Here is a 26,314-nt window from a genome sequence, read left to right on the forward strand (position 1 = left end):
GAACTGAAAAATTAACAGCTTGGTACAACAGTTCTAACAACTTGAAATTGGTCTTTAGAGAGTTTAAATATCTGAATTTTGTTAAAACATTAGGAGAAATAATATTAAACTCTGACACCTTTCACTGTAAACAAAAAAGAAATTCAACTTAAATGAAACAGTTTACAATCTAGCATCTACCAGAAAACCTGATTTCACCATCTATTAATCTCCTTCCATTTTCCCCTTTTGAAGATGAAAGCCACTGAATACATGGCCCCAGAGAATCTTACCTCAGTGACTGAGTTCATTCTCACGGGAGTCTCAGACCGCCCAGAGCTCCAGATTCCACTCTTCTTTGTTTTCCTGGTGATCTATGGGTTGACCGTGGCAGGGAACCTGGGCATCATCACCCTCACCAGTGTGGACTCTCAGCTTCAAACCCCCATGTACTTCTTCCTCAGGCACTTGGCTATCATCAATCTTGGCGATTCTACTGTCATTGCCCCGAAAATGCTGGTTAACTTCTTGGCTTCAAAGAAAACCATATCTTACTATGGATGTGCAGCCCAACTGGGTGGGTTCTTAGTCTTTATTGTGGCTGAGATTTTCATGCTAGCTGCAATGGCCTATGACCGCTATGTGGCTATTTGCAACCCCCTGCTCTACATGGTGATGGTATCTCCACAGATCTGTCTGCTGCTGGTATCCCTCACATACCTCTACAGTCTGACCACAGCACTGACCGTCACCTCCTGTGTGTTCTCTGTGTCATACTGCTCTTCTAATGTAATCAACCATTTTTACTGTGATAATGTCCCCTTGTTGGCATTGTCCTGTTCCAATACCCACATTCCAGAAACAGTAGTGTTTACCTCTGCAGGGATCAATTTGTTTTTCTCTATGATTATTGTTCTAATTTCCTATTTCAACATCGTCCTTGCCATTTTGAGGATACGTTCTTCAGAGGGTCGACAAAAAGCCTTTTCCACCTGTGCCTCCCACATGATGGCTGTCACTGTGTTCTACGGGACCCTTCTCTTCATGTATTTGCAACCAAGGAGCAACCACTCATTGGATACTGATAAAATGGCCTCTGTCTTCTACACCCTGGTCATACCCATGCTGAATCCCCTCATTTACAGCCTAAGGAACAAGGATGTGAAGGATGCATTGAAGAGTTTCCTAAATAAGCCATGTCAGTCTTTCAAATTCATGTAAATTTAAAATTACAGGTGTCTTCTTTTAAGGGTTTTTATTTGCTCCTGAAAAGCTAATCTCTGTTAAGTGCAGAGGCAATAAATAGTTAAAAATCCCATGGCTTTCCATGGGACAATCTTAAGCTTTTCTATTCCCAACCTCAAATACTGAGCTTTCCCTAATACAAAGATGTGTTAGTTACCACAAAAAAGTACACGTATTTAAGTAGTAAACAGTGATTTCAATACAAACACATTTTATAGTGTAACATAAGTTGGCTACTGGGTTTTTGTAATTTCTAATTAAAGAAGAGAAATTCTGGGAGCTGGAGAAGGTGTGTGAGAACCATTTCTTGCTATATGTATGCTTTGTTCAACAATTAAAGTTTTATTTTTACTTTTTGCAGTATTTTGTCTTTCCACTTCTGAAAATTTTTGAATCCATTTGTATCTTGAACTTATGTAAATTTATATCACAGGAAAAAAACCTTTAGGATAAAATAAAAACTAAACAAAAAATGCTTAGATATACGTGGAAATAGGACATGTGGCAAAGCAAAAGAAAATGTATGAAAGGTGATTCCATTTTTTTATCCCTCTCATTTGGTGCATGTACATGAAACAAAATGTTGGTATTTATCTTGGTATGATATAAAATTAATAAAATTAAGGTTCTGCATATCATATTCTCTTAGCAAAAACTTGTGTAGAATTACTCATCAGTGTTACGAAATCATAACAACAGATAGCATTTCTTTGAGGATTATTGTTTAGTGTTTGGGGGTAAAATCTTAGTAGACCACCAAAAAAAGAAAAAAGAAAAAAAGAAAAAGTCACTGTCGTTTTTTTGTTTTTTTTGTTTTTTTTTTTTTAATTTTTAAGGTTTATTTATTTTTGAGAGAGAGAGACAGAAAGAGTGCGAGCTGAGGAGGGGCAGAAAGAGAGAGGGGGGAAACACAAAATCTGAAGCAGCATCCAGGCTCTGAGCTGTCAGCACAGAGCCCCATGAGGGGCTCAAACTCACAAACCGTGAGATCATGACCTGAGCTGAAGTCGGACACTTAACCAACTGAGCCATCCAGGCCCTCCCAAAAAATCATTGGCCTTAAGTGACACCAACCCTCAAGGGAACCATGGCCAATAAAGAAAAAAAATAATAATAATAATAAATAAATAAATAAATAAATAAATACACATTAATAGTCATTCTGTGCCCTATCTCTACCTTTGCATGCAAAATCTGGTAACAATGTCCTGAGGAAGCAGGGGCGTGGGTTGTGAGGTAAGGCAATGCCTGGAAATAAAGTAGATTGATGACATTTTCCAAGAAGTCAGAAATTAGCCAAAAACAGGAACTGTGGCACTCAGTTTCATAGGCTAATTCCTTACTTTTACTTTAAGTAAGAATAGCTAGCTGAAAACAGAAAAGTCACACCGGTTGGTAGATATTCCTAGTCTTTACAGACAAAATTGGCAAGAGCTTGATAGCATTAGGCTTTCAGACTTTAGGCTTTCTTCTTTGTAAATATATAAAACTATATAATATACAGAATTGATTTTGTGTTTTTCTGTGCATGTGTGTATATGCGTGTGTGTTTTCCTATGGCCAGATTTGCTGCACCAAGCCACGTACGTACAATGGAGCAGTACCTTTCCCAGCAGAAAGCCATTCTCTTTGAGTCTAGTTAAGTGAACAGAATGGGAACAGAAGGGCTAACCTCACACTTGCACTTCTACCAATCCTATGCATTTTATTGAGAAATCAAAGTCAAGAATGAAAACTATAGCGTTTTCTACCCTTTGACTTGGTTTACATACATTTATTTTCTAAAAATAATTGTGCTGTCAGTGGTATTAGTTTCCCAGCGCTACGGTGACAAATCACCACTGACTCCCTGGCTTGAAACAACACATTCACGCATACACAGGCACTCACATATCACTTGGACGCATTTATCAGGAATGGTGAGTCAACATAATCAACCAACCAGGCAGGCACATTAGCCCAGCACCGGTTTTTCACAGAGTAAGATCGGGAAAATAATTTATGTCAGCTTTGCTCTCTAGTCGATCAAAGCTCACTCTGTGAGATGTTAAGTCACCTGTGCTTCCAGCCTCTCCCTACCTAACTGCTCTGGAGTCTCCATGGCCCCTGTGTCCAGAGACAATAAAATCCCCCTAGCGGTGAGGGGGGAGAGAAGATGCAAGACAGTCATAAGACAAGGTCTGACCACCTGTAAACTTAGGACAGACTTCAAATGACACCACAGGGCCCCACATTCTGCAGCTGCCGCAGAGGCAGTCAACTGACCTGAGGTCATAGGTAGGGATGCTCTAGGCAGAGAGCAACTCAAGTGTGTAAATCTTGGGTGGCCCACCCTGAATCTTCTCAAGACCATGAAAATAAGAAAAACCATCAAACTCTCCCAATTCAGCAGAGCAGGTGCCACTTCAGAGATTCAAACCCAAAAACTTCCTGAAGGACGATTTTCACAGCAGTTCATTTTCTTTTGAAGTACGCAGATCACACACTTTGATGTTTTACTTATGTCCCGAGACATATGTCTAGTGATAAATATTTTCTACCTTATCAAAAATCTAAGATGATTTTGAAGTTTTTTTTTAATTCAAAAGTGAAATTGAGGAATTCTAAGTCTTCTCATGGGGAATTCTTGTCACTTACATCCTAGAAAATTTTGGTTCGAGCTGCTAATACCATCTCCCCGGAAGTGCATAAACCTTCATCAAATGTCTACATAAACGTACTTTTGTAAACAACAGCCATTATCCAGGTTGGAGAAATTCTGCTGACAAAATATCTTGGAACACAACCTCTTATCTCGTCTCACAAAATGATTTGGGGTTACCCAAAATGTAAATATTATCAAAAACCTACTTCTTAAAAACATCGAGCCACATAACCAATGTGAGCTATAGTTGACAGAAAAGGTAAGTAATGATTTTAGAAAACACTAATATTAATATTTTAAAGAACTGAAAGATTACTGAATGATAATGATTAGTTTTTATTTTTTATATTTTTTTAATGCTTGTTTATTTTTGTGAAAGAGAGAGAGAGAGACAGAGTGTGAGCAGGGGAAGGGGCAGAGAGAGAGAAACACAGAATCTGAAGCAGGATCCAGGCTCTGAGCTGTCAGCACAGAGCCCAACGTGGGGCTCAAACTCACAAACCACAAGGTCATGACCTGAGCCAAAGCTGGACGCTTAACCAGCTGAGCTACCACCTAGGCACCCCGAATGATAATGATTATTAATGTCAACATCGTTAATTTAAGACACGGACTCAGAAGATTAATATCAATTTAAAACCCTTATGAAATCTATAAGTAAAAATTTCCATATTGGGAGAATTTTCAAGCAAGTTTTTTTTACTTATATGGATGCTTAAAATATTGCCTTTAGATCAAGGAATAGTCAATATGGATGCAAACACTTCCTTAATAGCTGCGGCATCTTCTCTTATATTGTAATCACTTTTCTCTTTGTTGGCTTCCTCTCTCACAATTTCCAGGATTTTATCCTCATTTCATGCTCCACCAGAAGGAACTACAATCTCTGAGACAGAAAGGGCTGTGGGAAGCATTCAGGACAAGTGCAATGAGGACAAGTGCACGGTGGTGGAGATATTGGCTGCAGACGGGGAGATGCTCTGTTACCACAGGTGAGTCGGCCACTTCTCCACTCCTAACTGCCAGGAGGCTGAGATCCCGCCAGCTGGGTGTCCAGGAGGAAAAGCAAGATTTGGAGGTCATCCCCCAACTTCTGCCTCAAGATATGTGTCAGGGTTTTGTCACCCCAATAACTATATTATCGGCATTATCACTGTTGTAGACATTCAAATAGTAAGATTAAATTAGAATTAACTTATCTCTCTCTTGGTGATCATTTCTGAATTTCGTTGTTGGTAAGGATTATATTTAGTGCACTTTTCTGTCTCAAATCTAGACTACTATCTGGATTTCTTTAAAAAAATAAGGTGTTAAATCAAGGAAAAATAAGTTTAGTTCTAGAAAGTTAAATCTGTTTTAATTGTTTGTTGCAATCTTCATCATTCATACTTCATACACGTGGCCCATATTGATAAGACCGAGGTCCACAGTCTGAAGTGCAATGTATGATGGCGGAATGTATACAGTAAGAGAAATCTTGAAAAAGATCCCTCCTGGTTTAAATAAATTAAACGTGTTCATGTACTCCCCAAAACAGGGCCCAGGAAGATAGTTCAGAATCGTTCATTCTTGGGTCAGTGTGGACCACACACACAGCGTTGTTGATTATGGTGATCCATGTAGATGTCAGAGGTTGGTAACTAACTAAATGACGGTCACTATGGGAGCAAACTTCTAGTAAATGAAGGTAGAGACAGATTATAGCAATTTTATTCAACAGAAGCCAGCAAAACATCGGTGTGTATGTAGAAAATGAATGCAATTCAAAAACACACAGTTGAGTGAGAACCTTGCAGTATCAAAAGAAGTTTTATAACATTTTTGTACACTTTAAAACGTATGCTATCTTCACTGTATAGAGCTGCATTTCTTTTCCAGAACATACATCAACTTTTGCAGAGGGGGTACCTGTGTAGGAAAGGAAACTGAAAGAAGGGATGTGGAATTAGGGTATCATTTATTCAATTTAGTCCCTTAGATTAAAAAAATATATATAATAACTTTACCACATATGCATAATTTTTATTCCTTCTGAACTTTTAACACACTTTGGTCATGTGTAAATAGTTTCGCCTTTATCTTCATGTATTAAACATGGGAGAAGTCTTTGTGGAAAATGCTGAAAGTTTATGTAATCTGTAGATGATTAAAACGTGTATCTAAAAAATAATCTACTTAAATCCAGATATTTGAGCGAACGCAATGAAAATAGCAACTAAAGTAGGCGACTTCTCTATATAAAGAAAAACCCACTTCTTCAAGAGGGAAATCAAAGTAACTCTGGATAATTAGCAAAGACAGTGGCACCATTTCTCGCTTTCAGATGCTTTGGGAATAACCAAGAATGACATTCAAGCTCCCAGGGATGTCTCAAAGGGAGGGGACACTCATAAATTCTTTTAACAGCAGTTAGATTAGTAATCACATGGGGGAGCAAGAAGTCAGTCCTCATTTAAAAGGAATAGGAGGCACTAATTATAATGATTATGAGATTAGCTGCAGTGATGATTTTTGATGACCGTCTCCGATAAAAATTACCAATGAGAGTCACCAATACCAGACTCAGTACATTATATCGTGTGTACTCATAATCTTTTTCATAACTAGGTTCTCCAGAGTAATGGTGTATTTTTACCACTATTATTATTTTCTTTGAACGTGGTAAGGAACCTCATTTATATGTGTCATTATTTCTACATTTATTTTGAGACTATAGATGATAAACATCATGAAGGGGGTGTCAGCATTTTTGCAAACTCAGTTAGAACTCCCCTCTCTCCTACCTTCCCTCTCTCTTTCCCTCCCCCCTTTACATGGGAGAGCGATGCTCTCAATTTGACCAACCCATTTATTTCAATTGGGGCTATTGGAAAATGTTATAGAATATTGAGTTGAGATGGGGTGCTAACATTTGCATAAGAGGACATCCTGGGACTTCATGCCCGTCCCCCCGGTGCTGGTACAGCTCTGGAGTTCCTGCTTCCATCTGATAAGAGTCAGGTGTGATGCTCAATTTCCTTGTTTCTTTCCAGGCAGTGCTTGGGTAGGGCTGGTGGGAAGGCGGGTCACCTAAATATTCAGGTGATGGGATGAGGAGGTTTGCCAAACTGTACGAACTGCTACGAAATAGTCCTGTCTCTGGGTCCAATTTTTGCAGCTTAAGGCTTTAGACTTTGTCATCTGTTTGGTTGCTGCTAATGAGTGATTGTTATTGTTTTGCTGTAAATATTTTGTTAATTTGCATAGATCTTTTAATAGAGCAGATTTTGCAAAGAAATTTTATCTGCCAAATTAAACGTGAATTTCTATTCTATATTTTTGAAATTTCTTTTTAAGGACAAGCAGAGGTTCTAGTTTTTAAGGTCAGAAAATTTTAACATTTTCTTACCACGTTAAGTCCTTGACCAGTCTAGGGTTGATTCTTATAGGATGAACTAAACATTCAGTTTCATCATCTTCTATAAAGACAATCATTTTCCCCAGATCTACGGAGTGGATCATTTATGCATGCTTGTCCTAACATCCTACTGCTATCACACACTTTAGTTCTATGCATTGGGTCTTTTTCTGAGATCCTTATTCTATCCCATTGTTGTAAGCCATATTGTCTCCGTAACCCTGTTTTATGTTTTATTATCTGGTAGCACATGTCTTTTCAAAATGTCTTGATTATTCTTTATACTTTGCATTCTTAAAATATATTTTAAATCCGTGTCAAACGGTACAAATTCCCTTAGAGAGATTTTGATTGTAAAGGCATTGTTCAAATAAGATTAATTTGTACAGAATTGACGTTTTTATAACGCTAAATTGCCCAATCCAGGAATATAGTGTTTATCCGATTTATGTATGATTTCTATACTGTTTCCCAAAGAAGTTTTAACTTTTCACCTTTTAAGGTAGGTTCAGTCTAGTTTTTATAAGATATTCCATCATCATGGAATTTCCCTTTTCTTCTTAATTTTTGTTGCCTTTGTCCATTCTAAATGGTATTAATTCTTCATTTCTTCAAATGCTCAATTTGTTTCTAATTCACTCTGATAATGTGATGAATTCTAATTACAGTTTTCAAAATTAAACCATCCAGTCAAACATGGGATCAGTGCAGCTTGGACAACTGTCCTGTAATTCTTACACATTTTTAAAATTTATATCAATGACATGTATATATATACACATATATATATATATATGAAATTATAATCCTGAATATAATTTTAAATGCTTATTTATTTGTTTGTTTATTTTGAGAGAGAGAGACCATGAACAGAGAGAGACAGAGAGAGAGAGAGAGGAGAGAGAGAGTCCCAGGCAGCCTGCACACTGTCATCACCACAGGGCTCGGGACTTGATCCCACAAACCTTGAGATCATAACTTGAGCTGAGATCAAGAGTTATAAGCTAAACTGATTGAGCCATTCAGGCATCCCATAAGCTTGAATATATTGTGGGTTCCTTTTATTATTATAACTTTATTATTTTTTAATTAAAATTTTTTATATCTTTCTTTTTTAAAATCACAATTTTGTGGGGCTCCTGGGTGGCTCAGTTGGCTAAGCATTTGACTCCTGGGTTTGGCTCAGGTTGTGATCTCACGGTTTGTGGGTTCAAGCCCCTCAATAGGCTCTGCACTGATGGAGCAGAGCTTTCTTGGGATTCTCTCTCTTTCCCTCTCTCTCTGCCCCTCCCCTACTTGTGCTCTTTATTCACTCTCTCAAAATAAATGGATGAACTTAAAAAAAAAATAACAAAACATAATTTTGTGTCCTAGGATGAATTGCAATGGGGTTCTCATTTTTGCACTTTGGAATTGTAAGAAATACGGATGAGGATTTTTTTTCAATAGTTTGGAAACACCTGCCTTAAAAACAATCTGAAGGAGAAAGGAGTTGGAGAAGTAGAGGAAGATGAAGTGTAATCCTTAACTAAAAGGTGTTAACCAAAACCTTCTAGGTATTCTTGATGGAAGATGACATAAACATGTAAGAATTGTGTTCAAATTAAAATATAGTAAATATACTCCATTTCTATTGATATCATGTCCACTTGGCTTTATGTGGATCAAAACACCATTCATCCTGGTTCACGTACATTGAAACAGGTCTCTAAGACATTTGAGATAGCAGCCCCTATTTTGAAGGGGTTTCTCCTTTTTGGGTGGATATTTATAGCAACTTACTGGATGCTTTTAGGTCGTACATTAACAAATATGTTTTAATAATTTTTACTTGTTTTAATATGTGCTAGGAAATACAGCTACACCATGAAACCCATCATTTCAGAGATGTTAATGCTAAAGTCAAAGCAAAAGTGGAAATGTTTGCTAATACTTCTTTTTTATATTGAATAACTTATAGATGCAGGCCTTACTTGGTGTGCAACATAGCAAAAATCAGAAACTTAAAAAACCATAGGCAAGTGCTGAATATTCAGACACACTATTCTAGAGAAAATAACATTTATTTATATGCATTACAGTGGGTGTGGGGGGGACTTCTGCAAGTTAAATGATTAACTATCATCATAAAAATCATTAAACAATATTTAAAACTCATGAAGTAAAGTGGAATAAGCATACAATTTAAAAAATCAAATGGGTAATGGAACAGGAATATCATTAAATACACAGAATTAAATCAAAGTCTACTAAATGAGTTAATCATGATTTTCCTTGAAAGTTGGGACTAAAGTTGCCAGGTCTGGAAGCAGAGAGCTGTTCCTTGTATTATAATTCCTTCTAAAGTATGATGTGTTTAACAAATTATAAGTATTTTAAGTAAAAAAAAAATAGATATTTATTGAAATAAAATTTAAATGAAAAAAAATTGGATTTCAGTGTGCCCGGGTGGCTCAGTTAGTTAAGCGTCTGACTCTTGGTTTCTGCTCCGGTCATGATCTCACAATTCGTGAGTTTGAGCCCTACATTGGGCTTCGCGCTGACAGTGTGGAGCTTGCTTGGGCTTATCTATCCCTCTTTCTCTGCCCGCCCCTGCCCGCTCTGTCTCTCTCTCTCAAAATAAATAAACATGAAAAAACATTTAAAACTTGGATTTCTCTTAATCACAATGGCTTTGCATACTAAATAAGTTAACAGATATCATCTTCTGAATGCCAGTGACTCACGTGATGATTCTTCCCACAGCAATTTTTCCTAATGGCCTGGATGAACCAACCAAATCAAACAGTGCTAACAGAATTCATCCTAATGGGAATCACAGACCGGCCAGGGTTGCAGGCTCCTTTCTTTGGACTCTTCCTCATCATCTATGTGATCTCAGTGGTGGGCAACCTGGGCATGATCATCCTCACCAAGGTGGACTCCAGGCTACAAACACCCATGTACTTCTTCCTCAGACACCTGGCTTTCATTGATCTTGGTTATTCAACAGCTGTGGGGCCCAAAATGTTAGTCAATTTCATAGCTAATCAAAACACAATCCCCTATAACTGGTGCGCCACACAGCTGGCTTTCTTCATCTTGTTCATCATCAGCGAGCTTTTCATTCTGTCAGCAATGGCCTATGACCGCTATGTGGCCATCTGTCGTCCTCTGCTTTATACAGTTATTATGTCACAAAAGGTGTGCTGGGTGCTGGTGGCTGTCCCCTATGTCTACAGTGCCTTTCTTTCTCTGATAACCACCATAAAGATTTTTATGTCATCCTTTTGTGACCATAACATCATTAAACACTTTTACTGTGACAGTCTTCCCTTGTTAACTTTGCTGTGTTCTAGCACATGTGACATTGAGTTGATAATACTGATCTTTTCAGCATTTAATTTGGTGTCATCTCTTCTGATAGTGCTTGTCTCCTACATCCTGATCCTGATGGCCATCCTCAGGATGAATTCTGCACAAGGCAGGCACAAGGCCTTCTCCACCTGTGGATCCCACCTGACAGTGGTCGTTGTATTATATGCCACTCTCTTCTTTATGTATGTGCAGCCCAAATCCAGTCATTCCTTTGATACTGATAAAATTGCGTCTGCATTTTACACGTTGATAATACCTATGTTGAATCCCATGATCTACAGCTTGAGGAACAAAGAGGTAAAAGGTGCCTTGCGTAGGATATGGAAAAATCTGCACAAACTGCCTGTGTAGATTATCATGAGTATGCATTATTGCATATATAAAATAATAATAAATATATAATAAATTAGGCTATAGACTAATGTCTTTATATGCCATAGGCCGTAGAAAGGAGTATTGTGTAAAAACCATTGGAAACTAGAAATGTGTTTCCTGTTTTCAACTTGTAGGTGTTCAAGTAGTGATCATCCTTCTGTTATCAACTTTAATTTGTCCTTAAGTATTACTGTAAAACACTAAGGTCTGATTTCTATTCTCACACTGCCAAGTACTCATGTTTCAACTTAAGAGAAGTCTGTTTTAAGACATCTGCCATTAGATAATTTTTAAAAGGCTTTCTTGTCTTTTATTAAATATTTTGTGTGTGGCCTAGAGCCCCAACATTGGCATATTGACATATAAAAGATGGCCTGCATTGGTTTTTGTTGCTAGGCATATTGATATATCAATGACTAATCAACAATATCTGCCTTAATGACACTTTAACTCTATTTTCCTGTGGTAGGTGACATTTTAGATTTCTGTTACGTAATGATACGTGAACACATATATGCATAGAGAAGCAGAAATAAAAGTTTGACTATTTTCGAGTGACATAATTGTGTTTTTTAAAAATCTACTAGAAATAATAAGTGAATTTTACAAGATGGTTGGATATAGGATCAGCGTATTAAAGAACAATTACTTTGCTATCCACTAACAAAAAAACAGGTAAAATTGAAATTTGAAACTATTGACTACACTAGAAAAAAAAATCTGTCTAACAATTCAGAAAATCCTAATGAATAGTTTGCATAATTTCATTGCTAGATGCTCCAAAAAATGTTACAGAGTTATTAAAGGAGAGATAAATGTCAATATATACCAGGTCCATTGGTTGGAAGATATAAATGTTTTGATGAAGGCAGTGCTATCTAAATTTTCCTATAGATTTAGAGTGGGAGAGAGCCAAAGCATAAGAGACTCTTAAAAACTGAGAACAAACTGAGGGTTGATGGGGGGGGGGGTGGGAAGGAGGGAAGGGTAGGTGATGGGCATTGAAGAGGGCATCTTTTGGGATGAGCACTGGGTGTTGCATGGAAACCAATTTGACAATAAATTTCATATATTAAAAAATAAATAAGTAAGTAAATAAATAAATAAATAATTTTCCTATAGATTTAACACAGCTACAATAAAAATTTCAGCTGTAGTTTTTAATGCTTAAGTTGATATAAAAAATTACGTGGAAATATGAAGGATCTGGAATAGCCAGGGCAATATCTTAGAAGAAGGAAGAAGTCAAAGGACTTCTAATAACAGATATCAATTCCTTTACTGAAGCTAGATTAGTTTTTTAAATGTGTATTTAGTGCACTTGTTTACAGAGAGATCAATAAAATAAGGTCCAAAAATACTCACATGTAGAGTAATGTGTTTTCAAACACTTGTTTTTGTTTTTGTTTTGTTTTTTTTAAATTTTTTCTCAACGTTTTTATTTATTTTTGGGACAGAGAGAGACAGAGCATGAACGGGGGAGGGGCAGAGAGAGAGGGAGACACAGAATCGGAAACAGGCTCCAGGCTCTGAGCCATCAGCCCAGAGCCCTATGCGGGGCTCCAACCCACGGACCGCGAGATCGTGACCTGGCTGAAGTCGGACGCTTAACCCACTGCGCCACCCAGGCGCCCCTCAAACACTTGTTTTAAAACAAAAGCCCTGCTGCAAAGTAATGGGGAAAATAGGGCTTCTCAGTAGATTAACCTATTCAATTAGGTTCCTATGTAAAACATGAATTTTGGTCATTTATACACTGCATGTAAAAATTAATTGAGTTGTGTTATGAATGTGAATATGAAAACTGAAACCGAAAAAGGTTCTTAAAGTAAAGTAAAATAATATCTTCATGATGGGATCAGCAAAGATTCCTTAAGTAGGGTACAAAAAAATAATAACACTGATAAATATACTCTATTTAGAATGAAAATTTGTATTAACAAAAATATATCATAAAAAGTGGAAAAAATATCCACAGAGACCTCATTTGAAATATACACACCCTTTTGGGGTGCCTGGGTGTCTCAGTCGGTTAAGCATCTGACATGGCTCAGCTCATGATCTCATGGTTCGTGAGTTCAAGCCCCACATCGGGTTCTGTGCTGACAGCTCAGAGCCTGGATAGAGCCTGCTTTGGATTCTGTGTCTCCCTCTCTCTCTGCTCCTCCCCCACTCACGTTCTGTCTCTCAAAAATAAATAAACATTAAAAACATCTTTAAAAAAATATACACACCCTTTCAAAGTAACTTGTAAAAGAAAACAAAACAAAACAACAAATTGCCTAACTCCTAGAATGAGGATGATCAACACAGTCAACCTATTGAGAGTGAATAAGACAGGTGGGTTGGCAGGTGCAAGAAACCTGAAGAAACATTTTACAAAAGAGGATATCAAAACAGCCAAAAATATATAAGTGCATTAAAAAAATTCTTCATTAGATAAATGTAAATAAGGAATATACTCTGTCACTAATTTCAGCTGTGATAGCTAAAATTCAAAAGTTTGTTTGAACAATATATGTGATATATCACTAAATTCTAATTCATGAAACCATTATTACACTAAATAATGTAATAAAATAAATAATTAATTAAATAAAATTTTTAAAAAAGGAAAAAAATATTTCATTCTTTTCATTGCCAAGTAGTATTCCATTGTATATATAAACCACATCTTCTTTATCCATTCGTCAGTTGATGGACATTTAGCGTCTTTCCATAGTTTGGCTATTGTTGAAAGAGCTGCTATAAACATTGGGGTACATGTGACCCTATGCATCAGCACTCCTGTATCTTTTGTATCCTTTGGGTAGATTCCTAGCAGTGCTATTGCTGGGTCATAGGGTAGTTCTATTTTTAATTTTTTGAGGAACCTCCACACCATTTTCCAGAGTGGCTGCACCAGTTTGCATTCCCACCAACAGTGCAAGAGGGTTCCCGTTTCTCCACATCCTCGCCAGCATCTATAGTCTCCTGATTTGTTCATTTTAGCCACTCTGACCGGTGTGAGATGATATCTCAATGTAGTTTTGATTTGTATTTCCCTGATGAGGAGTGATACGGAGCATCTTTTCATGTTTCTGTGGGACATCTGGATATCTTCTTTGGAAAAGTGTTTATTCATGTCTTCTGCCCATTTCTTCACTGGATTCTTTGTTTTGGGGTGTTGAGTTTGATAAGTTCTATGTAGATTTTGGATACTAACCCTTCATCTGATACATTATTTGCAAATATCTTCTCCTTTTCTGTCAGTTGCCTTTTAGTTTTGCTGCTTGTTTCCTTCACTGTGCAGAAGCTTTTCATCTTGATGAGATCTCAGTAGTTCATTTTGTATTTTGTTTTCCTTGTCTCCAGAGACAAGTCAAGTCAGAAGTTGCTGCAGCCCAGGTCAAAGAGGTTGTTACCTGTTTTCTACTCTAGGATTTTGATGGTTTTCTGACTTATGTTGAGGTCTTTAATCCATTTTATTTTGGTGTATGATGCAAGAAAGTGGTCCATGTTCATTCTTCTGCATGCCTCTGTCCAGTTTTCCCAACACCATTTGCTGAAGAGACTGATTCAAAAAGGCACATGCATCCAATGTTTACAGCTGCACTATCAACAATAGTCAAATTATAGAAAAAACCCAAATCCCCATCGACTGATAAATGAATAAAGAAGGTGTAGTGTGTGTGTGTATATACATATATATATATATATGAATATGAATATTACTCAGCAATGAAAAGGAATGAAATCTTGCTATTTGCAACAACATGGATAAACTAGAGTGTATTATGTTAAGTGAAATAATGGTCAGTTAGAGAAAGACAAACATCACATAATGTCACTCATATGTGGAAGTTAAGAAACAAAACAGATGAATATAGGGGAAGGGAAGCAAAAATAGGATAAACACAGAGAGGGAGACAAACCATCAGAGACTCTTAAAAACAAAACAAACTGATGGTTGCTGAAGGGGTGTTGGGTAGGGGGATGGGATAAAAGGATGATGGGAGTTAAGGAGGGCACTTGCTGGGATGAGCACTGGGTGCTATATGGAAGTGATGAATCACTAAATTCTTTTCCTGAAATCATTATTACAGTGTAAGTTAACTAATCTGGATTTAAATAATAGGAAGGAAGGAAGGAAGGAAGGAAGGATGGAAGGAAGGAAGGAAGGAAAAATAAGAAAGAACAAAAGAATGAAAGAAAGAAAGAAAAAGAAAGAAAGAAAGAAAGAAAGAAAGAAAGAAAGAAAGAAAGAAAAAGAAAGAAAGAAAAGAACAGGGCACTTAACTAAAAACAGAAAAATAAATAAATATAAATACATACATATATACATACATAAAAATAAAGTGAATTTGCCACTCTTTTATTTAGTAGCTCTTTCTAAAACTCCCTTTATTCCCCCTCAAAAGTTACTTCAGTTTTTAAATATATGTATTTAAATGCATATTTTATTTATCTATAATCATAGTATACCTTTATGGTTGTTCTTTTTAATGTTGAATGCTCTACTTGGCAGGGGGATGGGGCAGGGATGGGATTGGTTTAATTCTCATTTCTATTCTTAGAGCAGTTTTATAGTGAAGATTCAATGCTAAATCTCTGCCCATTGTATTGTTTTTACATGTTTGTAGGGTCTTAAGCAGGAAAAAAATAACAATTTCAATGGTCCAAAGTAGATTATTTCCAATAATAATATAATATAATATAATATAATATAATGTAATGTAATGTAATGTAATATAATATAATATAATATAATATAATATAATATAATATAATTAATAATATAATATAATATAATATAATATAATATAATATAATGTAATGTAATATAATATAATATAATATAATATAATTAATAATATAATATAATATAATATAATATAAATATAAATATAAATAAACCACGGGGACAGAGAAGAGTTTAGTGCATTATATAGAAGTATAAAGACAGTGAAAAAAATATCTCATATCTGTCTTCACATATAGGAAGACTCATATTCACTAGCACGGATTCAGAAAAAAAGAACACATTTTTAAAACTCTCATTTATGGGGGACCTGGGTGGCTCAGTCAGTTAAGCGTCCGACTTCGGCTCAGGACATGATCTCATGGGTCATGGGTTCGAGCCCCGCAACGGGCTCTGTGCTGACAACTCAGAGCCTGGAGCCTGCTTGGGATTCTGTTGTCTCCCCCTGTCTCTGCCCCTCCCCTGCTCACACTGTGTGTGTGTGTGTCTCTCTCTGTCTCTCAAAAATAAATAAACATTGAAAAAAATATTTGCACCTGTTTAAAAAAAATAAAAATAAAACTCTCATTTATTCCAGGAGATGTAGAATGCTTTTTAATACCCACTAAAAATATGTCCCTAAAGGTATTGTGTCTTCAGAACTAATTCAGTGTTCCTGAACAAACAACAACTAATCTGCTGTCTCCATGGATTTACCTATTCTGGATATTTCATGTAATGGAATTGTACAGTATCTACAATATGTGACCTTTTATACTCTTTCACTTAGCATAATGTTTTAAAGGTTCATACATGCTCTAGCATATATTAATACTTCTTTTCGTTGTACGGCTTACTAATATCCCATTGTATGGATATAGCACATCTGTTATCCATTCACCAGTTGATGGACCCGCTGATGGACATTTAAGATGTTTCTACTTTTTAACTATTGTGAATAAAGCTGCTCGGAGCATTTACCTACACTTTTTGGTATGAGCACCTGTGGTTTTCAAAACCTTGGGATATATATCTAGAAATAGATTTGCTGGGTTATAATGGTAATCCTCTGTTTCACTTATTGAATAACCATCAAATTGTACCATTTCACGTTGCCAAAAACAATACACAAAGGTCCTAAGGTCTCCACACCTTTGTCAGCATTTGTATTTGTCTTTTTCTTTTTCAATAACCATTCTATGATATCTCATTGTGGTTTTTGTTTGCATTTCTTATGTGTTAAACATTTCTTCACGTGTTTATTGGCCATTTCTATATATTCCGTGAGAAATGTGTCTTCAAGTCTTTAGCCTGTTTTCTAATTTAGATTATTTGTGTTTTTTTTCTTGTTGAGTTGAAAAGTCCTTTATATATTTTAGATAATAGAGCCTTAGGAGATACATGAATTAAAATTTCCTCCATCATGTGGGTCTTTTCGTTCTTTGATAGTGTCCTTTGATGCACAAAAATTTGCTTTCTAACTTTTGATAAAGTCCATTTATCTGTTTTTACTTTTCTTGTTTGTGTCTTTGGTATTACATAATAAAAAGCTGTAAAGAGCTCAGCTGAACTGGGAGAGAAAGAATTGAGCTGTTGGGTGTCAGAACAGCCAATTAAGGCCACAGGCCATAATGAAAGATTTAGGCCTTTAATCACTTATTACTACAGTCATCTCCATCATATCATGAAAGTTAATGATTATTTTTATATTTATTCCCAGTATAGGTTTCCCGAATGGCCTGCATGGACAAACACAATCTAATACTGTTGAAAGAATTCATTCTAATGGGAATCACAGGACTCCCTGAGCTGCAGGCTCCATTATTTGGACTGTTCCTCACTGTTTACCTGGTCTCAGTCGTGGGTAATCTGGGTTTGATCGTCCTCACCAAGATAGACTCTAGGCTACAAACACCCATGTACTTCTTCCTTAGACACCAGGCTTTCACTGATCTGGATTATTCTACAGCTGCGGGACCCAAAATGTTAGTAAATTCTTCTGTAGCTCAACCTACCATCGTGTATAACTAAGGTGCTACCCAATTCACTTGCTTCAGTATGTTTATTACTGGCGAAGTTTTATTTTGTTGGCAATGGCTTATGACTGCTATGTAGCCATCTGTAACCCTCTGTTCTACATAGTAGTCATGTCACAAAGATTGGCAGTTGCTTGAGACCCTATCTGTACAGCACCATTTTGTCTTTGCTAACTATTATAAGGATTTTCCTTTCATAATTTGGCAGCTGTAATGTCATCAGGCATTTATGCTATGATAGTCTCCATTGATAACTTTCTTCTGCTCAGGGACCTACGAAATTAGATTGATAACTCTGATCTTTTCAAATTTAAATTAGTGTCATCTCTTCTGATAGTCCTTGTGTCCTACATTCTGATCCTTGTTGCCATCCTCAGAATGAACTCTGAAGAAGGCAGGCACAAGGCTTTCTCCACCTGTGGATCCCATCTGACAGTGATAGTCATATATTACAGTACTCTGTCTTTTATGTATGTGTGGCCCAAATCCAGCCATTCATTTGACACTGATAAAATAACTTCTTTATTTTACATTACAGTTTACTTATACCCATGCTGAGTCCAATGATCCACGCTTGAGGAACAAAGAGGTAAAAAAAAAATGCTCTTAATAGGACCTGCAGGATATTTGCAACTGTGGTATTTAAAATTCATTGTAAGATACACTAACAATAAAGTATGTATTAACCAATGTAAACTATAACTCTGCGGGAGTCTTGTACTATTGTTTCCAGGGGATGGGCAACAATCAATATGTGATAAGCATAGAAATAAATAAAATTTTTCATTATTTTAAAATTTCAAGTGAGAACAATTCTCTAACAGATTGTTGATTTTTTAAATATTTTTTTTTAATTTTTATTTATTTATTTTTGAGACAGAGAGAGCACAAGAAGGAGAGGGGCAGAGAGAGAGAAAGAGAGAGACATAGAATCGGAAGCAGGTTACGGGTTCTGAGCCGTCAACACAGAGCCCGGCGTAGGGCTCAAACCCACGAACTGTGAGATCATGACCTAAGCTGAAGTCAGACGCTCAACTGACTGAGCCACCCAGGTGCCCCTCTGATTCTTGCTCATACTTCAGATATTAGCCTCAATTAGTTTCAGTTCCAGATCAGGTGCCATTCCCACATATTCTTGCACATCGCTTATTTGCCTGTCTCTTCTACTAAACACTTATTTTTATAAACCAGAGACTCTATACATTCCTTTCACAAAATTCAAAAAAATTTTAAAACATGAAAAAAAAAGGGTTAAGGGCACACCTTGTATACACAATATATTATTACTTGCAACTCATTTAATCATTTTAAACAATACAATAGGACGGTGTTTAAAAATGAGTCCGTGTGTCATCCACCTAGGGACACCATTGTAGAACTGAAGGAATACTGGCAAGCTAGGGGTGTAGATAACATATGTTAATCAATTTCCCTATATGTTTGTTTTGGTACAGGTACTTCAGAGGAATGAAACCAAAAGAAGGTTTCATACACATACGTACATATACACACATATATGAATATGTCATGTTTTATATGTGTAAAATATTTGTATATAACATACAAATACATATATAACTGTATACAATATATGATAATACAGCTTTGAGAGACAGAGAGAGGAGATTTTGAGAAATTAACACATATGATTGTTGGGATTGGCAAGGCAAAATCTGCGGAGTAGCCCAGCATGGTAAGAGGTGATATTGCAGTCTTGAGTACAAAGAGGGGAAACTGAGGTAGATTTTCTATATTGCTGTCCGGAGCATAATTTCTTTGGGGGACCTCATATTTTGTTCCTTAAGGCTTTCAACTGATTGGATGAGGTCCACCTACATTCCGGAGGGTACATGACTGTATTCAAAGTCTATTAATTTAAATTTTAATCACATGTAAAAACTATCCTTACAATAACATCGAGACTAATATTTGACTAATCAACTGGGCACCACAGCTTAGCCAAGTGGACACATAAAATTAACCATCAAAGCATGGGGGAAAAAGAGCTAATCAGGAGTAAAATGTATGAATGTAATACACAAACTAACAAAAAAAACTAAGTCACTGGTGGATACAAAGTATTCTACACAATTAATAAACATCCCCCCTTGTATTCGGCGAAGCTTTCAAATGCTTCAGGGATGATCAAGAAATTGCTCGGCATATCCTCAGGGAGAGTCTCAGAGGGCAAAAAAGAATCCATAAAATGATCTCACGTATTATGAATCACATGGGGAAGTCAAGACAGAAGTTAGATCACAGGTAAACAGAATATTTCATGTAATGCTGTATTATACCAATATCCAAATAGTTTTGGCGACATTTGCAAGGTAACAGTTTTATTCCATTGTCAAAGCATAGCAAAACATTAGGATCTCTGGTTCGCTTCTGTGTTCTACTATTGATAGTGCGTGACAAAATAAGAATATTCTTCTTTCTCTTCAGATTACTTGTTCAAGTATCTTCACAAAGGCTAATAAGCGTTGTTGAAATGTCACTGCCATATTGCTTATGTAAATGTATGTTTCATGTAAATACTTGATCATACAAATAATACAGGTCAAAACTGAGCTACCATAAAGCCCAACTAAAGTGTCAAGAATAAAGAATAGGGGAACCTGGGTGACCCAGCTGGCTAAGCATTGGACTCTTGGTGTCCATTCCAGTCATGATCTCACAGTTTGTGAGTTCTAGCTTTGCATCTGTCTCTGTGCTGACGGTGTGCAGACTGCTTGCGATTCCCTCTCTCTCTACACCTCCTGTTTGCTCTCTCTCTTTATCTCTCTCAAAAATAAATAAATATTTAAAAAATTGTTAAAAAAAATAAAGAATAAAATGTGTGACAGAATTATGAAACTGTAGGTGTTCAGGTGTTCACTTGATACCTAAATTATCAGTCATTAGGGACTAGATTCTTCTTATCCCCTTCTCAAAAATATTGTGAGAGTTATTTAAATCAATTTATAAATGTGATTTTTTTCCTACTTTTTAATGAGCAATAAGAGAAACTCCACCTCATACTGAGGTGCGAAAACTAATATTTGGAGCCTAGGAGACTTTTAGTATCCAGTTTTTTGGTGATGGTAAATGTAAATGTACAGCATGTTCAGTTACCAGCAGAATCTGACAGAAAGCAAACATAGTTTTCTCAAAGAGATAACTTCAAAAAACAAGGATCTGATCATCGAAACAGATAGTAAACTGTGAAAAAAAATTGTGCTTTGCTGAACTCAAGAGAGAAAGCCTAGATGTCAAGCTCAAGAGCAAAAGCCCTTCTCCCTTATCTCACAGGAAATCAGCACCAGCAATGTCATTTTTTTCTTTCACCATTCACCACTGCACCCAAACAACACTATATTGTTTCTCCTTCTGTTCACGTAACAGTTTTTCTTAAAGTAATTCAAATTCAGTATTTCTCACCGAAGAAGGTGTGTACTTGGTAACAAGCAGTTTATCAGAAGCTCACCATCTTATAAGCAATGTCTTATGTGCTGTAAGTGTGGATTTTCTATGAATGTGTTTATAATATAATATCACAATACTGCATATTTCTGTTGCTTAGACTCTTGACACTGTTATTTTACTTATATTCAGGATAAAACACAACCAGATGATATAACATGAAAGCTATTTACTGTGCTGATTATCTATTCAGGATAGATTTTCCAGTAAACCTGGATGGAAAAACACAACCTGACAGTGGTGAAAGAATTCATTCTCACGGGAATCACACACCGTTGTGAGCTGCAGGCTCCATTATTTGGGCTCTTCCTCATCATCTATGTGATCTCAGTGGTGGGCAACCTGGGCCTGATCATCCTCACCAAGGTGGACTCCAGGCTACAAACACCCATGTACTTCTTCCTCAGACACCTGGCTCTCACTGATCTGGGATATTCAACAACTGTGGGACCCAAAATGTTAGCAAGTTTTGTTGTGGAAGAAAACACAATTTCCTATCATTTGTGTGCCACACAGGGAGCATTCTACATTATGTTCATCATTAGCGAGCTTTTCATTCTGTCGGCTATGTCCTATGACCGCTACGTGGCCATCTGTAATCCTCTGCTCTATCCAGTCATCATGTCACAAAGGGTGTGTCAGATGCTGGTGACAATCCCCTATCTCTACAGTACATTTGTGTCTCTTCTGGTCACCATAAAGATTTTTAGTTCATCCTTCTGTGGTTACAATGTCATCAGCCATTTCTACTGTGACTGTCTTCCCTTGTTGTCCTTGCTCTGTTCAAATACGCATGAAATTGAATTGATAATTTTGATTTTCTCAGTTTTTGATTTGATGTCATCCCTTCTTGTAGTCGTTGTGTCTTACCTGCTGATACTGGCAGCCATCATCAGGATGAACTCAGCTGAGGGTAGGCACAAGGCCTTTTCCACCTGCGGGTCCCACCTGACAGTAGTCACAGTGTTCTATGGGACTCTGATATTTATGTATGTGCAACCCGAGTCCGGTCATTCCTTTGATGCCGATAAAGTGGCATCCATATTTTACACCCTCATCATCCCCATGTTGAATCCCTTGATTTATAGCTTGAGGAACGTAGATGTAAAATATGCTTTCCATAGGATATGGAAAAAGTTATGTAGTACCTTTTCTTAAGTTCGTTGTATACTATGTGGTTCCTGTGAATTAGATTGTCAACATTAAACATTTCTATTTGTTCTTTCGGAGGAAAGGTCAAGGATAAGTGAGTTCAACATATATCTAGAGATTGACTTCTATGCATCAGTCATAGGTTGAAGTGCTCTAAACACACTGTGAATAAATAATGAATATATTTCCATTCTTGAGGGAAAGACAAGAGTTATGAGCATCATAATTAGGCAATGTGTTAGTACAGTAGAATGGTTACTAGTCTGTAGACTCAACACCAAGCAAGGAGTGTGGGAATGCTCTGGGCGAGTGAAGAAGAATACCTGGAACAGAAAGGTACCTGTGTTATTCTCAACTATCACAATAAACTCTCCAGTATCTATGTATCGTGTGTATGTAGGTATGTTTTTCTGTAAGTACATTCTTTCTGTTTAACCTACATAGGTTTCTATGGGGTGTCTACAACACAGTTGATTGTAGTTTTAAGCAGGTTCAGTGTATTGCCTTAACTTAAGTCATCAGTCATCTGAATGTGCTCCAATCTCTCCATTCCATGAGGGGTCTTTGTGTCCTGGTCTTTCTTCACGAGCGCCATTATTTTCATTATTTTCATGACTGAAGCCCCAGAGAGTCTATCGACTACACACACTTGGCGTTTCAACAATCCAGAAGATCACCACAGCATCTAATTTTGTCTAAATGTGTCCATTTGTCTATAATAGTGGACATAGCAATTGAATTAAATTTCATGGGGTCTGCCATACACATTTTTGGATTTTTAAATTTCTCTTGCCAGCTTGATCTTGATTCCTTTTTTAAAAAAATTTTAAAGTCTATATTTAGAGAGAGAGAGCATGGGGGAGGGGCAGAGAGAGAGAGGGAGAGAAGGAATCCCAAGCAGGCTCCATACTGTCAGTGCAGAGCCCAGTGAGGGGCTTGATCCCAGGACTTCTGAGATCTGAAATCAAGAATTGGACGCTTAACCCACTAAGCCACCAATGTGCCCTACTTTTGAATCTTAAATGCTTATTTTTGTCTAATGAAGTTATGCTTTATCTCTCTAAAGAACAAGGATAATTTTTGTGTAAAAGTCATTTTCTAGTTTTTTTTTGTATGGTTGCATATGAAATCGATTCTATCATAAATAACAGTGTTGACTCTTTCCACAAATTTGTTTCAAATGAGTGTGTACTATATTTTGAACAGGGTAAATTGTTCAACTACATTGATTGGATGACCCTGCCCCTTCCTGGAGAAAACAAAAGAAGAAAATTCTATGGTTTGGACTGTGAATAAATGTGATGTCAAACATATATACTTGGTGTTCTTTTTGGACATACTTCCTACATAATACTTGCCAAATACCCTATTTTTTGTTTACTTTTATTTTTTTAAATTCAAAAACGTATTTGCATCATGGAGAGACTGAACTCTTTTCTGAGTCCATCATCATGGAATAAAATTAACTGTGAAGCCAATAAAATTTGAATAAAAGTAATTAATGAGAATACACACACACACACACACACAGAGGGAGAGAGAGTCATGTGCAAATAATTAATAGGGCCTTTATGGCTTATTTTTTATATTAAAAAATTATACACCTAAGTATGAGCTATGCCTGTACAAATATAAAGAAATACATGTTTCTTAGGTGACGTAGTTAGGACAGCATTACGGTGAAATGTTAATAATACAGGGATTTGAAAAAACAAATGATAAGTAAATATAACACAATATCCCACTCCTAAAATAAATATTGGAGTGCTTTGATTAGCCCTCAGAATACAAGCCAAAAAGAGAAAAATAAAGTATTAAGACTTATAAATTTCAATAATATGTTTCATTCGCTTAAAAAATTAGTCTCTATTTGGTGCCTGGGTGGCTCGGTTGGTTAAGAATCTGACTTTGGCTCAGGTCATGATACCATGGTTAGTGAGTTTGGGTCCCACATCAGGTGAGCTCGAGCCCCTTTGGGTGAACAGGAGCCCCGCTTCGAGTAAAAACGTGAGCTCCACTTTGAGTGAGCCCCATTTCTCCCTTTTTCTCCTTCTCTCTCTGCCCACCATGGAATTCTCTCTCTCCTCTCTCTGCCCCCTCACTCACTTGCGCCCTCTCTCCCCCCAAAAAAATCTTTATTTCATTAGTAGGTATATATATTACACATATCAGAAAGTATTATATTCTTGGGATGCTTGGGTGGCTTAGTTGGTTAAGCGTCCAACTTTGGGTCAGGTCATTATTTCACCTTCTTGAGTTCAAGCCATGCATCGGGCTCCTAATTTTACATCAGGTACTGCTACCAACAGAAAAGGTTGCTCAGCATTACTTTCATTTATGCATTTCAATTTAAACTTCAATGAGACAACACCATAAGCCAAGGGTAATATCTAGTTGTTAGTGAGTATATGGAGGAATGAAAACTCATACATTGTTGGTGGAAAATTAAAATGGTATAAATATTTTAAAAACATCTGGTTTAAGATTCACCATCTTAGAAAGTAAAAAGGCAGCTAATATATTTAGGCCTTCCACTGCCAGGTGAGAGAGAAAAGACATCACATTCCATTGCAAATATTCTATGTGAATGTCCACAGAAAGCTTATTTATAATAGTTAGACTGGAAATAATTCAAATGTTCTTCCACTTGAGAATGGATAAACAAATTATGGAATATCCAAGCAAATGAATACCTTTCAGCTATAAAAAGCAATAAATTATTGGTATGCACAAAAATATGGATAAATCTCAAAATTATTATGCAGAGTAAAGGAGATCAGACTTAAAAGTGTAAACAATATAACATTATATTTTTAAAAAATTTAAAAATCTCAAATGCAGATTCATCTAAAGTTGCACAAAACAGATAATATGACAAATTCCAAACAGTGCAAGGAAATGGCATAAGAGGCATAGAGCTTGGAAAGGAAGAAACGAGACCCTCTGTAGTACAAATGGCATGTTGTCCAATAGAAAACCTCAAGGAATCCCCCCACCAAAATATGAGTTCAGCAAGATCACAGGATTCCATGAAAGCACAAAGATAAAAGATCAACATACAAATATATTGTAGAAACCAACATTTTAAAATACCATTTATAATCACACAAGTATAATGAAATATACTCACAGTGAAACTCAGAAAACATGTGCAGGATCTGTATGCTGAAAAGTATGCTGATTAAGGAAACCACAAAATATCTGAATAAATGGCAGGACGTACTGAGTTTATAGATTAGAAGACTCAACCAAAGATATCAATACTTCCCAGACAGATTTATAGGCAATACAATGCAAACAAAATCCCAGCAAGATATTTTATAGATACAGTTGAGTTTATACTAAAATGTAACGAACGGTCAGGGATTTGGCATACCTAAAATACCTGAAAACATGTAGAATAACATGGAAGAAACTCTCTGGTCCATGTTAAGGCTTACCATATAATATTCAAAACTGTAAACCATTGGTGTAAAGAAAGACATATAAAGCAATGGAACAGGATAGAAAACCCAGAATAGACTTTTATAAAAGGTACAACAAATTTTTCATGGAAGTACAAAGTTAATTCCGTAGAAGATGGGTAACACTTTTAAAAAAAATCATTCTGGAATCATTGAATATCTGCAGACAAAAACAAACAAACAAACAATGTTGACCTAAATCTTATACAAAGTATACTCCCAAATGGATAACAACTTTATTGTAAAACTATGATATGCTTAGACAAAAGCGTAAGGATAAATCTCTACAGGACCTAAGAGCAGGCAAAGAATTTAGAGACAGGACATCAAGAGCATAATATGCACAGGTATACATTGATAAAGTGGAAAATCAGTGATCTTGCTGAACTCATATTTTGGTGGGGGGATTCCTTGAGATTTTCTATTAGACAACATGCCATTTGTACTACAGAGGGTCTCGTTTCTTCCTTTCCAAGCTCTATG

At 36.4% G+C, this 26,314-nt stretch overlaps 3 protein-coding genes and 1 pseudogene across 3 annotated transcripts; all 4 read left to right on the forward strand.

Annotated features, from left to right (window-relative positions):
- The first annotated feature begins 252 nt into the window (after nucleotides 1-252).
- Nucleotides 253-1,200, forward strand: LOC123602675 (olfactory receptor 8J2-like). Its single transcript, XM_045487138.1, has one exon. The coding sequence runs from the start codon at nucleotides 253-255 to the stop codon at nucleotides 1,198-1,200; it is 948 nt and encodes a 315-aa protein (XP_045343094.1).
- An 8,767-nt stretch (nucleotides 1,201-9,967) lies between these two features.
- Nucleotides 9,968-10,973, forward strand: LOC123602676 (olfactory receptor 8K3-like). Its single transcript, XM_045487139.1, has one exon. The coding sequence runs from the start codon at nucleotides 10,023-10,025 to the stop codon at nucleotides 10,971-10,973; it is 951 nt and encodes a 316-aa protein (XP_045343095.1). The 5' UTR covers nucleotides 9,968-10,022.
- Nucleotides 10,974-17,460: 6,487 nt separating this feature from the next.
- LOC123602677 lies at nucleotides 17,461-18,331 on the forward strand (annotated as a pseudogene).
- Nucleotides 18,332-21,431: 3,100 nt separating this feature from the next.
- Nucleotides 21,432-22,373, forward strand: LOC123602678 (olfactory receptor 8K3-like). Its single transcript, XM_045487140.1, has one exon. It carries the CDS (start codon nucleotides 21,432-21,434, stop codon nucleotides 22,371-22,373), a length of 942 nt encoding a protein of 313 aa, XP_045343096.1.
- Nucleotides 22,374-26,314: the final 3,941 nt, after the last annotated feature.

Source organism: Leopardus geoffroyi, chromosome D1 (assembly GCF_018350155.1).
Source record: "Leopardus geoffroyi isolate Oge1 chromosome D1, O.geoffroyi_Oge1_pat1.0, whole genome shotgun sequence".
Taxonomy (NCBI): domain Eukaryota; kingdom Metazoa; phylum Chordata; class Mammalia; order Carnivora; family Felidae; genus Leopardus; species Leopardus geoffroyi.